General features: G+C 32.9%; 1 protein-coding gene across 1 annotated transcript in view; it reads left to right on the forward strand.

Moving 5' to 3' along the window:
• The window catches only part of LOC148603169 (uncharacterized), a 57,085-nt gene that overhangs the window by 17,097 nt on the left and 25,198 nt on the right, over positions 1 to 14,790 (forward strand). Inside the window, exon 11 of the mRNA XM_088551289.1 lies at positions 13,903 to 14,541. Within this exon, the coding sequence (XP_088407415.1) occupies positions 13,903 to 14,541 (639 nt within the window). The remainder of the gene's footprint in view (positions 1 to 13,902; positions 14,542 to 14,790) is intronic.

Below are 14,790 nucleotides of genomic sequence, written 5' to 3' on the forward strand. Positions count from 1 at the left end.
TTTTACTTTAGGAGTACGCCATATGGGTAGCTAGTAGGCATGACTATTTGAACTATTTGAATTTCCAATTAAACCCAAACTGTGTCTGTGGCAACTGTACTGTATAAATAGGGAGTGTTAATTTTTGCGAATTTAGTGGTCTGTCTGTAAACGCCAAAAACAAATTCAGCAATATAATAACTCTGGGCTTCAGTACCCAGTACACCAATTAGCATCTGCCAAAAATAGAGGAACACTAAAATTTGTCATGAACTTTTTGCCTTAGAACCACCAAATAACCCGCCATACAATAGTTGAATTCCTGTGTGTATGCTAAATATGAAATTTTACCAATTCATTCTAATACGCAGCCCTTGTAAACAGGGACATTAACTGTGTTCACGATTTCTATTAAAAATTTCTATATCTCATTGAAATGAAGGACAAAATGTTGTTCAGAAGCTATCATGTTCCTCCAAATCATATGACATTTTTATTGGATCTTATGAATTTAATGGCATTGGACTTAAATAGTCCTTGACAATTTGATCATTAGATTATCAGAAGATTTATCAAGTTTGTGTCCTCAATACCTATATATTACATCATTTTAGAAAAGTAAAATTTATATTTACTGCTTTTTATAACTTCACACAAAGAAGGTGGCATATTGGAATCACCTCTGTCTGTGCACCATTCAGTCCATCCCAATTTCATTGCAGTTATCTCAATTCCTATTTGACAGATTTATTTCAAATTTGGTATGTGGCTTTATATAGGTGATATTTTAAGCGATTTTGATTGCTATGTTATGTTTAGTATATGGTGTTTTTTTTAGATTGCCATACTAGTGGAGATATACATAAAAAGACAGGGCAAACAAATTTATTTTATTTATTTCCTGCAGTATGTTTGTTAAAAATAAAAAATGAAATATTAAACTAAAGTTTCACATCAGCTTTTTAACCTTCTAATTGAGAAATGGAAAATAAAGTTTTCGTTGCCAAATGATTGTAGGTAATTAGTCTATATATTATAGGTTTTTTATTTTAAACTACCAATTTTTCTTTTTAAAACAGAAACATTGTTTAAATGGCACACATGTTGTGAATTGTTTGTTACCACATGTATTTTTATACCCCAGACCCCATCCATAAATAAAGTTTGTAATGATAGTGTACATAGGAATCACCCTATAAACATGTCTGTCTGTCTGTCTGTCTTTCCACATCTCCTGTTAATGCAATTTCTTCTTAACCGCTCAACAGATTTTCATGATTTTTTATAGGAAAGTTAGGCATCACATATAGGTGTACATGATGCAATACAATTATTGCCAATCAAGCTTGCCTGCAGCTATAATCCAACTTTATTAAAAGTGCAAGCTAGACAATTTATAGACCACTCAGTGAGGTTACTCTTAGTTCAGTTTTTTTTTGTAATGCACATAATAAAAAGTTCTCTTTCAATGTGATTTTTTTAATGAAAATTTAAGTCATGTGTACTGTATCCATTATGCTTGCTTTAATTAGACAGACAGGAGGCTAATGAAAAAATAATCCAGCAAAATTATGGGCAATTTTAGTAGTGGAAAAATAAACAGATTAAATATTTAATTAGTAAGAAACAATAAATCACAACAAAGTTGACAGGTAGCATAAAGGCAGCATGGGTGGTCAGACAATGTTGATAGAGTCAGCCTCCTGTGTGACTACTGTAACGGAAATGTCTAATACTCGGTATTGACACCAGGGACTGGAATGCTGGATTGGATGATTAAAGTTATTGCTGTTCTAATGCTTTTAGTTCTTGGAATGACCTGGCATAATTTTTTAAGCAATATTGTACATATCAAATCTACAATCATTTATGACATTTTATGGAACTTGTCTATCTAGTGAATTACTTCTGTTCCCAGGTTCAATCCAATCCATTGTGTAGACCATTAGTTGTAACATAACTGTTATTTTTTACAGGAAGATGACACCACTGTCAAAATCTGTTGGCCCACACACCATTCCTATTTCTACAACATTTGGTATCTATTTGAGAACAAATCCTGTTTTTTAATGTTTATTCTTTTGGGACAGTTTGAAATGTTTACGAGTTTTTGCTGTAGGTACAAGATTTTTATCTTGAATGCATTTGAATTTTAGCTGAAAGATGGAGGATGAATTGTTTTCACAGATTCAAAATTGATTCAAAAATACTTTACTGCTAATTAAACTGTTAAAGCAAGAAATTAAAGAAAAATTAACAAATTAGACTTGAAAAGATTTCATTGGTGCAGTCAAACTACATTTTTAAACTGACGGGAGGTGAAGAATGTTTGATTTAGACAGATTTTTTGCTTATTCAGGACTTGGTTTAGGCAGGTTTCACAGACTTGGACTTTTTCAAGTTCCAAATTAATGGTCCACTCAAGTAGACTCAAAAGATCACAATAAAGTGTTAATGAATATAGTTGAAGGTCCAGGTCTTGGGTGAATAAGATTTCTTAGGTCTTAGGCTCGCTCAAAAATTAAGGGTCCCAGCCCTTAGACCCCTGCTAATTTGAACCCCTTGGTGACTTTCAAAATAGGGGGTTTATAACTGTTTATATCACTTTGATATGACATCAAGAATTTTTTAATTCTTCGTTCGATCAGAAATATGGTCAAACTACCCCCTAAAAATTGATTGTTGGTAGAAAAATTGTATCTTTGAAAGAGGATGGGATGAGGAAACAATTAAGAAAAAACAGATGTTGTTCTTGTGAAAAGTACATGCTGCTTTAAATCTATAAAACTGCATCCTGTTTGTCAGGATTATTTCAAAGTTATTACATGACATCGAAACCCCCCTTTTTTCTGACAATTTTTCATGCTGCAAGCTTGCAAAAACCATCCAGACAAGTTAAAACCTGAACTAAGTTTAACTAAAACTAATTAATCATGATGCGATGTGTAAATTTATATATTTTATTTCTAAGAATTTTAACATCCTGTGAGGTTGGTGTAGGCGGATTGGTACATGCTCTTTATTCAGTAATAATGATCGTATGCAACTTCTCTGCAGGATTTCACATCAGCTGTTTGGGCTAGGTGTGGGAGTCATGCTAATCAATGTAATTATGTTGAATTATATATTATATAATATGCTTTGTTGTATCATCCACAGCTTTGGGCAAGTAGAGAATTTGTGCACTATCAATAAATTGGTCAATGGAGACCTAAAATTGCTTCATACTATTTTTTAGGTTCCTAATTCATTGTTTTGGTGTACATGTACGTCCTGCTTTGATTTTTTGTGTGGTGGTTATCATTTTTTTATATCCTGTGCTAGAAATGGTAAGATAGAGTAATCAAGGGAACCAAGATTCTAGCGGAAATCAAAATAATTTAATCCAGGGACAAAGACTAGACATGGAAAACAGACAATCACAACAAAGAGCATAAAGTAACTAAAATAATACATACAAAGTAACAAAAGTAAATGAACAACTCGGACTCATCTAAAAACTGGGAGCATTGACCGTGTGCACTGGTAGGGAAAGTGTCCTCTGCTTTTCTAGAAACACCTGACGAGTTGCTCATAAAAAGTCAAGTCCGGGGTAGGACGAAAAGGAGGAAAGGAAAACTATGACATGTTGCACAAATCAGTTATATGATATCCACAGAAAAGTTGCTTGTCCATCCGTCCATCCCCTGACAGTTTTTAAATGATAACTTGAGAACAGATCAATGATTTTTCACAGTGTACAATTTCCATAAAATACAGGTTATGATTAATTTTCAGCAAAATCCAGAATGTAGGTTTGGAACCTTTTGCCATCCCCCTTTTTTTCACTCTTACGTGATGGGGTATCACTTAATGTTCCATTATTAATCTGTTTTTTGGTTTTTTTTTCCCTTGTCTTGCTTGCAGTGATAGTCACGGAATGCTAGACTTAGGTATTGCTTTTCCAGCATCAATGCCTATCTTAAAATTTTTATGTTAACTTTCCTTTTTACTACAGATTAAGGAGGTAGACCTAGGGTAAGGGACATTACTCTTGAAATCAGTGATATGTTTTTATCATATTCAATTTCAACAAAGCGTTTCAAGCTTTCATTTGAAACAGAATGAAATCAGTCCAAGTTTCTTTGATGCTTACATGAGATTGATTTGAAACGCTGAATACATACGTTCCAATGATTTGTGAGAGTTATGTCCCTTTCCTTAGATCTACTCCTTAATATAAACCACTTGAGCTAGATCAATCATATTTGGCAGTGTTCAAAATTAGTGGTGAACCAATAGACACTTGTCTGTGGAATTTTTTAATATGCAATGTACAGTAAAATCTCACGGTTTTGGTGCTAGCTTTATAATATTTCAAATTTAAGTTTCAAAAACTGCTTTGTATGTGGTTATAGTAATATCACTACATTTGAATTCCGTATATATTTCATGCATTTGTCCTCACATTTACTGTTTATTGACTTATGAGTTTCATTTTTTAAGGTTTTCATATAAGGTCAATTTAACTTGAACAGCTTATGGTATTTAGTGGCTAGTTGCATTAGCATCACTACATTACACTTCCATTTCTGTTTGATGCATATGCCCCCACAGTCACTATTAAATACTCTGTGCGACAGGCCAGGCAACAGTTTATATTTTGAGAGTGGAGAAAATGATTAGAAAATCAGTCATTGCTGCACTTTGTTGCATCGTGTTTAGAATTGACTGCATCTAAATGTTAATGATTAAAAGGTTAAAAAACTTGGCTTTGACATTTTGATATATAACCAAATTATACATCAGATGAAGAATTAATGATTATATATATACCAATCCAGGTTTTTACATCAGCAGATCTTGTTAGGTGTGGGAGTCAGTGTATTAATATTAAATTATTGAGTTATGTAACAAGGCTTGTCATGGATCAACAGATTGAGGATTAACAAAAAGTTCTGGTTTTCTGATGATTTAAAATGTTCTTGTGTGTTTTTCTTAAATAATTTGTGTGGCATCAATATGTCATCATGGGAAAGACATTCATTTCTCTTTTTTTCTTTAGTTGAGACTGTATTCTAAATATGTCCTAAACTGTGTGATTTGGAAAGGGAGTGATGTAACTATTATTATACAGATAGCAGTGTTTTATTGAATGTTCCAAGTGTAATAAATTTTGATAATTCATACCGTGAAATAAATTCAGTTATTTCACTCTCTGACTTTCTCCCGCCACAACGTCACAACTTTGATATCAATCTACCAATCACAGAATTTAAAATATAGATAACTTTTGAATAACCAAAGTGTAATCACTCGTGCCAAGAACACTTGAGGATTTATCTAGTGTGCGGAACGAGTTCTGCACACTTATGAAATCTAGGCGTTCTACGGCACTCGTGATCACATTTTGGTTATTTACTCTGTCAAATTAATTATCCTATTATTATTTAGTTCATAGAATAAACACCCCTTTTTTATATGAAATTTTTAAGTGCAGAACAAACAATGAAACCTGGTTTTCAGATTCTTCTTTCTGAATATAGATAACATTTTTATTTTATATCATTCAAAAAGTTATTGGGGTTATAATGTTTTTTACCTGTCTGTCGGTCCGTTCACCCACCAGTCTGTCTGGACCACTTTTTATGAAAGGAGGTTTATATTCTGGCTTGTCACCTGGATAACATCTCCATTGTTTTACCAATTTCTTCCGTCTTTTGTGAATAGTTTGTAGCTATAAAAATTCACAAGATTCGGATTATCACAGGAATTTGTACAAGGAGAACCACTCTTTTGGGGAAAGGGGCTGAAATTTTCTGAAGAGTGCAAATGTGGGGCATTGGACAATCTAAGTTTCTTCAATTTTATTTTCATATAAATTTGTTTTTGTACAAATTATTTTTCATACCTTAATCAGCTCAACTGAAATCCTTGATCTCTCCCCAGTTTCACTGTTCATTAAATCTTGATATTTTGATTTTCCACTATCACAGTATATGTTTATAGTGTCATGAGAATACTTTACCTGCTCCCACAGCACAATATTAGGGGATAATTTGATGAGGAAAACATGGCAGTTTAGTTGAGAAAGTCAGCATTTATCTTGTGGTAAAGACACCTGAAATTTTGGCACAGAAACCTTGAAGACATTGAGTCATCCATGATAATTGTATATTGGAACATCTGCATGATAATTCTGTCTGTTTATGAGTAGATACAATTAATATCATCTCTCTAAAAGATGTCAAGTGCTAATGTTCTGTTGATGATGTGCTGTAAAAAATGGATGGCTGCATACAGGTGGTAGACATGTAATTGATTCCATGGAATTGGTAGGAAGTTCAGGTTGAAGCCACAACTACATCACAAGATCATCAGGCTGTGAAGTCAGATCAGATTTTTTTTTCATTATAAAACAAAACTCCCTTTTTCAGGATTTTCCTGTTAAAATATTGTATCCATCACTTCTGATTGTGGATGTTCAATTTTATTTGTAAGCTGAGTAAAGTCCTTTTTGTTGAATGAACACTAACCTGATTGGTTTAAATAAACAATAACTTTTATTTCCTGTATTAGCAAATTCTCTTTAAATCTTTACATTGATCTAAATTTTAATTCCAAAACCAATAATAAAACTTTTGCAATAATTTCTAAATTTTTCCTTTGTACTCAACTGTTTTGCCCATCCATGTTTCACAGTATGCCTTCAAAGGTAACTTTTCCCACGGTTCTCACTCCAATTTTCTCTCTATAGGTAAAACCTTGAGTTTGTATACCTGGCACCTACTGTTGATGTACATAACATCTACCTTAATCATAGATGTATAGATTTGACAACTCCTTATCTCTGCAGAGCATCAAATCTCATAGCTCCTGTTGTCTTTGACTATTACCTTCCTTTAAAATATAGATTCGCAGATGTGCTGAGTGATTTGTTTATTTTCTTTTCCTACCTGGATTTTATCCAGGGCTTCTGTTCTCTGTTCTGTGTTATAATTTTGTTTATTATAGTATTAAACAACAGGTGTACAAGTCGTTTCAATTTCTTTTTTCTTTTTGTTCGTTTTAGTGGTAATTATGTTTTTCAAGAGTCAGTAAGGTAAATGTTTTGTTGATCATTTCATTCTGGTGTCTCCAGTCCAAACAGGAATGTTATAAGTTCAAACAAAGGACAATAAAAGTTTTTAGGTCAATAGGGAGGTCTTTATTTATTGATGATGTAATTTGGTTTGTGACAAGCTTTCTGATTGGCTTGTTCTCTTTGAGCAAACTAAATTATTTTGTATAACTTGTCTTGGTACTGTTACATCAGTAATGTCACTTGGTCTGCACTCTGCAATTCAAATAATACCAAACCAAATAATGTTTTGATTACGAATCAATTATAGATATTTGGACTGAAATCCATTAGAAATTAAATTACAAGATTTTTTGAAAGTTCTTAACTATAAGTGTAAACAGCCACAAACCAAATATGTCAAAGCTTTTAAAAGATTTAGAATCAAGGCAAGATACAAAATAAAACCAAAAAATTCAGCAGTTGGAAATGGACAAGTTAACTAACCAATGGTTTTTCCATATTTTCACTATATATAAGCACAAAACAAATATTTTTTGTACTACATGTGTATTATCACTAACTTCTTTTTTTTTTTCTTTTTTCTTAGCTGTAAATTGATACCCGAGAGTTTGTTCACTCGACATAATCTTTGAAAAAATTAATACATTAGCAGTACCTGAGCACCTCAAAATGTTTTTTTTCCCCCAACCTAAATATCTGTTTATAGAAAATAATTAATAGGATAATAAAGTGATAATATTCATGATTTAGAAATATTCGTTCCTTTAAAAAATGGTATTTTAAGTAATTTTCATGAGCTGTTAGAAAAACATGTAATTAGTCAAATTATGATTAAGAAATACATTTGGTAAATACATTAGATTACATGATAGTCCTTTGCAAGATGATGTGACAAAATATGATTGTGCAATTTATAAATGCACAGTGCATTTAATTAGGTGATGAATGTTTTGTTTCAAATTTTGCAAATTGCCATGTGCAGTGAAAAAAAGATGGTTATAATTGCCTCAATTACACTTTGAAATGGCGAAATATCCTTGCAATTTCTCTCTGACACTTTACATTTCATTGAAATAAAAAATGGAAATTTGATTATGAAGATTTGCTGTTTTATGGCACATTAAATCATATCTTATAGCCAGATGGTAAAAGGCTTGCTCCATATCAAAACAAATTATACTGGGATATGAAGTGAAGTTGTGTCGGAAGCCTTGCATTAAGTTGGTTCATTATTTGGTAGTGGCTCCTTTAAGCTGCTTCATATGAGTGCTTAATGAGACTGGTAAGAAAGGTATTTTTTTTATTTATTTACTTACATGTATTATTGTTTTTATGGTACATTCTAAACAGCAATAATATTTTTCCATTAGTAGAATTTTTCGCTTAGCTTTCAATTAATATTTTTGTTTAAAATCTTCCTTTTGACACCTGTTCCTTGATTGTTATTTGTGTTTTTGCTACCAATAAAACTTTTTTTCACAACAATGGAAAACCAGTACCACTGAAGGTACTTTATAAAACTCTGATTGACAGCTCTGAACTGCAATATTTAGTTAAACGACACTGTTACATTAGATTTAAGAATTATTGGTATAGACTCAAGGTCCATGTATGCCACATTTCAAGCCTATACAATTTGTATATTCTTGAGTTCCTCCCCTTTAATTGACTAAAATGTTTATTTTTTATCCATGAAATTTGATTTGCTGTCATTTCTATGACTTGTGACTCTTTCTACAATGAATCTGCAATAGGGTTATGGTAACATAGAATCAACATCCTTCAATAGATTTGGGCCAAACTGGGAACATACTCTTTCTTAAGCGAAGATCTGAATCTGTTGTGGTTTTCAAGGTTTTACCAAAGAAATGGCATGCTTTGTCTTGCACTAGTTTTATATGAAATTTCTTTGTTGCTGTGTCTTTGAAAAAAGAAAGTAAAGAATCCATGTTTTTCAATTGAAAACAAAGAAGATTTAGTTCATGTTATTCAACCTTTTAAAGCCCTTTTCTCATATGATGTCAAGGTCTTAATGGAGTTGTTAATAGGGTCATTGTGATCATTAGTATTCTCTTTTCTGATTTGTCCTGTCTGAATGCAGCTTATAAAAATGTAGTATATCTACACGTATGACCATTGAGCGAGCTGGAAACAGACTTCTTACCCGTCAATGAAAGGTACTAACCAAAGATCAAATAGATAAACATTACAATATAGTCAATTCCTACATCCAAAGAGTTCTTGGATTAATTTTTATTATTGTGCGATTCCTTTATTGTGAGGTACGATGACTGTTTCCAGTCTGTGCAGCTCACTTCACACAATAACACAACAATCATACTAAAATTTTACAGGTTGTATGTTGAAGGTCACATGGAAACTTGTAATGTTGGAGAATTTTCATCATTAATTTGATCCTCTATTCTACATAATATCAGCTAAATGAACTGTCCTGTACTGCCATACATCGTGTACTAATTTACAGCTGTAGATTAATCCTACGATGAGGAATGATCTGGCCAGCGAAAGCTGCATTTTTATATAGCCTAGCTGGCCGAGTGGTCTAGGGCATACAGAAATGATAAGAATAAAATAAATCATCATTAGAGACTTTTAAAATAAAGGGAAGTGACTCTTTGATCTGTTCATAACTTAATTGATTCGTTAGGATATTGTGAAAATATATTATGAATCATTCACTTTTGGTACAGAAAAGTCCCTAATCTCTCTGGCCTCATAATGACTTTAAACAAAACATTAGAACATAAAAAGTAGGGGGATAAAATTTACACTGCTGCCGATATCATAGGATCTGCCTGGTTTCTACATGGACAGTCTCTTTAAGTGCACAAAGATCAAGTTAAACTGATTGATATGTCTGCTTCCTTGTAAACTGTTAACTCTGTTATTGATGCTGTTGATATTATGATTATGTCACATATCAAAACAAGGAGAGTGTAGATCTGTAGACAAACAAATAATCAATGTCAAGGAAAATACAGAATAATATGTCTCATTCATAACATTTTGGCTTGTCATCAAAGAGGTGGATCTCTAATTTATTGAATGGTACTGTAGTTTAAATGAAAGAAAACATTCATAAAAGCAAATGCTGTTTTATAGTCACCTGACAAAGGCCAAGTGAGCTATTGCCATCATTTGGCGTCCGTTGTCCATTGTCGTTAACAATTTTTCGAAACTCTTCTCCTTTGACACTATGTGACCAATTGGAACCAAAAATGGTATGAATGTTTTTTGGGGTAGCATAAATAGAACATTGGTGTCAGACAGTAGTTTTTCACATATATTGCCAAAACAGTTAGGTTTAGCCAAATTATGACATGATTAAAAGTGTTCAGTATGATGAGATCTACCTGAGGTCAAATTTTTGTTTTAATCCATTGAGCCATGTTGGAGTTAATGTTCTTTTTGATGTTTTTTTTTTTTTGCTATTTTTAATGTTATTTCTTTCAAAAATCTTCTCCTCTGACACTATTTGACCAATTGAAACCAAACTTAATACTTCTTTTAGTAGCTGAAATGATCCTTATTATTTGGAATACAAAAGTCTTCAGGGATAAAAGTTGTCAGACGACTCCTTGTACAAGTTATTGCCCTTGAAAGAAGGAAAATGACGGGTTTTTTTACAGTTTTCAGCCAATATCTTGAAAACTGTGATAGATAGAATTGCTGAAATGATCCTTATGATAAGTCCTACCAAAGTCTTTTTGAGTCGAAATTGTTGGACAACTTAAATTTATTGCCTTTGAATGGCACATTGGACCAGATGTGTGATTCAGGCTGCTGGGAGCACTTGTTCTTTTTCTCTCTCTCTTTCGCTCTCAGGCTGCTGGGAGCACTTGTTCTTTTTCTCTCTCTCTTTCGCTCTCAGGCTGGACCTTGGTTCGGTTTTGTGACCGTGTTTAGCATTCTGTGTGAGATGAAGTTCTCCTGACCATGTTCATTTTATACTTCTATTAAAAGACAATTTACAAAGAATGTTTTTTTTTTATGTTTTGAACCCAACCCTAACATGGAAAACCCTGAAAAAATGATTTCAAACAAAATATCAGTGCTTTTTAATACGAATATATGTCCTTGGTGGGTAATGAATTGAGCCAGGTGGATGAGGTGTAGATCATTTGCTATATGTAAATGTACCTGAAACATTTAGGGGAGCTAACTAGTACCACATGAGCTGTGTAAGTCAAATCACTAACCGTAGGGATATAGCTTCAAAGTAACTAACCAAAGGTCATTATCAAAGAAGTGATCAGAAATCTGTTTAAAGAATTATTTTTTTGTTAATCAAAAGCAAATTAAGCTAATTTTCTAGGCCATTTTAATTCTTGTAATATAATAATTTAGAAATAAATCACGGAAACCTCACTATCGCTCAGGGTAAAATAATGAGGCATAAATGATCAGCCCGTGGTAAAACAATGATAAACTGGAGTTTTCATGATTTATATTGATTCTAATAGGACAAATACAGTACTTTTTTACATTTTCATGACCTATTATGGTAACTTTATACCTTTGAAATGATCGCTAGTGAAACTTAGTAAATTGTTTTATTTATAATGACAAATTAAGTAGAAAAATGTTAGATATAGCAATAGTTGTTTGCATTATAAGGTCACAGTGTTCACACATGGACAGATACATTGTTTCATTCATTGATGATTGTTATTGTTTGTTCTCATACACGTGTACATGTGTAAGTGATTTTTTGGAATATGATACAACTTTTCTAAAAAAAATAACATTTAATAAATTTTATTAAATATGAATTTGATTTTCATTCACACTACTGAAATGAATGAAAACAACTGATACACAAAGGAATGTTACATGTGTTTGTTTAAATAATTTGAGGTGGTCAGTAATTTACACAATCACAAGCCACGCCCAATAAGTTGCATGCTCATATAGCAATCGAAAATCAACCAAAATTGTGGTCTCAATGCCTTAGAAGAATGTCATATTAGAATTACTTTTTTTTTATAGCAGTCATACTGTTGTGCACAAAGATAAACAATACTTCATTAATGCAGTGTCTTTATTAACTTCTGTTGTTAACATGGTACACTAATACCTGTAGGAAGGTCTGCCTGATTGTCTTTGACTTGTTTAATTATAGTCTGGGTGTGTTTGTTTTGTGGTGTTGTTCTAAGTCAATTGCATGACAGGTTCTGTATAAATATATGTATTATCTTGATAAGTATGTCTATGGTGCTGAAGAAAACATCATAATTAATTAACTACTGATGACAATTTTGTCTTGTAAATTTATGCATCTGCACTCAAAAGTCTCTAATTCAAGAAAAAAATTGTACAGTTTGCCTGCTCTTGTAGAATATAGCACTATTGTGCATACAATTGCTGCAGTGTGTCAGCTCTATTACATAACTCCTGTTCAAGGTATTACATCATAATAACGAAATGGAACCTCGGAAATGGCCAATTCATTACATGATGGATATTAAGTGTTTTCAGGTTTTGCACACTCAGTAATTTTAGATCTAATGAGTTATCAGTGTCATGATTCAGCCTGGATTATTTCAAGAAAATTTGAATGTTTTAAACTTTATTCTTACAACAATGTAAGTGTTAACTGATTCTACTCAAATATAATGTTATATCCCACTTTAGGGCTATATTGCAATCACCTTGTCCATCCATCCATCTGTTACAGATTGATATTTGGTGTATTGCTTTTGTGTAATGACTTGTACCATGTTTCTCCTTTCAAAGGTTGACAGAAATGGTTGATTGGGGATATTCTTAACATGCCCTAGCAATCAACATCTTCTTGTAGTGTGGGATGGTGTATTTCCTGCGGACACATTTCGGGCCATATATAAAACAGTAATGTTTTTGTCTTGAAATCAACTCATACCCATTGCCTTGTCATATGGTCATTTTTTCAGGACCAGTTACCTTACATGGTTACGAACTAGTAGAATTAAGTTCTGAGGTCTAATCTTCTTGGTCGTTAAGAACACTGTATATTCCAACACTATGTTAGTAATTCCATTACTCTGGCTCTGTATAAAGTTACCAGAGTATGGTATCAGCCATGGGAATCATGGTGCTCCCATAACATAACTGCTTCCACTTGTTTATGCACCGACTGCCTCTTTGATTCCAACAGATGGTGCTTGATTGAAAGGATTAGACACTGTTTGAAGACTTGTATGCTGTTAACCAAGTCACCCAGCTCGTCTCATGTATTTTGGCAGAGTAAAGGAGGAAACGCCCAGAATCATGTCTTGTTAATTCAATTAGTACTTAATTGTGGTGTTAGAGAATACTTTTGACAAAACATGTAATACTTTATGCTTGGGTTGTAAAAGAAAATTGCCTATTGAAATAGTTGAGGTATTGTATTATCATTACATCAGCTTTTGTTTGTTGATAAACTATGATTGTTTTAAAGACATTTGAAAATTAAGGTCATAACTGTTAATTTTGAAAGTTTGCTGCAATTTACCGTTGGGATTCTTGTCCAATGTATTTAAATTGAACTAGACATGCAATATTCCGCTATTGCATTATTTTCCACACGTTATAATTTGTCATTATATTGCTAATTAAGTTCATTTTGAGATTGTGGTTCCTGAAAAAAAGCATCCTAATGCTGATAAAATATTAGGAATTCCAACTTAATAGTGCAGATACATCTGTGAATAAGAAAATTAATTAACCGTGAAATTGATAACTTTAATAAACATATTTGATTCTAACTGATAAAAGCATTGACTTACATTGGAAAAGAGAAGTTATTTTTATCTGGTATTTCCCAAAATTGATTTCTTCAAAGTATTTATAATTGCTTACTAATTGTGTGTTCCTAGATTAAAGAAAAGCGGACACTTTTCACTACAATTGATGAAATTGAAAATGACACTGACGACTTCAAGGAAAATATTGAACCTGCTCAGCCTGACGAGAATCAAGAAATAGACAAGAGAGAAATTAACAATAGCAATGATGTAACTAGCCTAGCTGATGGACAAAGCCTGAGTGATTCATCCTGTGTCTCTTTGCAAAATTCTGCTGTAGTAGGCTCAATGACTCATACCAAACTCCTGGAGCCAAGAAAACAACAATTGTTTCAGCAGAACGCTTCAGAAACTGTGCCATGCAAGGTCCCATCACACTTCAGTACTCACTGCAGAGTAGACAGCCCCGCCCCTGGGAGGTCACTGAAGTCCGCTAGGAGGGTACCAATTGTCAATGCCAGGTATGATAGTAACTCACACAGCTGTGTCAGTATTACAAAATTGGACGAAAATCGCAAAGTCGGGGAAAATAGCCAATCGCTGTTTCATCGTTCTGGAATTTCAACATTGCCTAAACAGGGATCTACCTACAATGGCAAAGGTGTTAACTTGCCACAGTCGCATTCCAATTCTAACCTTGATGATATAGAGGTGCTAAGGCGATGTGACAATGTCATAGATAATGCATGTGATGTAAATTCTAAATATCAGGTAAGGACTATTTTATCTTGCCTCTCTTGGCTTATTCTAGGTGAAAGCTTTAATTTTTGTTCTCCTGATATCATACAAGATAGGGGTATATAGCAGTCAATTAGTATTAATATAATGTACTGAAATTCAGGCACTCCATCTTTTTGTAATTTGCCAACTAAAGCAAATGGTAATTTTTTTTCTTTCTTCTAAACTTGAAATGCACACTATCATTGTGTGAAACACACCAGTATTTTTATTTTCCGACCT

The sequence above is a fragment of the Perna viridis genome, chromosome 11, assembly GCF_037379345.1.
Source record: "Perna viridis isolate PV_CMFRI_1.1 ecotype Kerala chromosome 11, ASM3737934v1, whole genome shotgun sequence".
Classification (NCBI taxonomy): domain Eukaryota; kingdom Metazoa; phylum Mollusca; class Bivalvia; order Mytilida; family Mytilidae; genus Perna; species Perna viridis.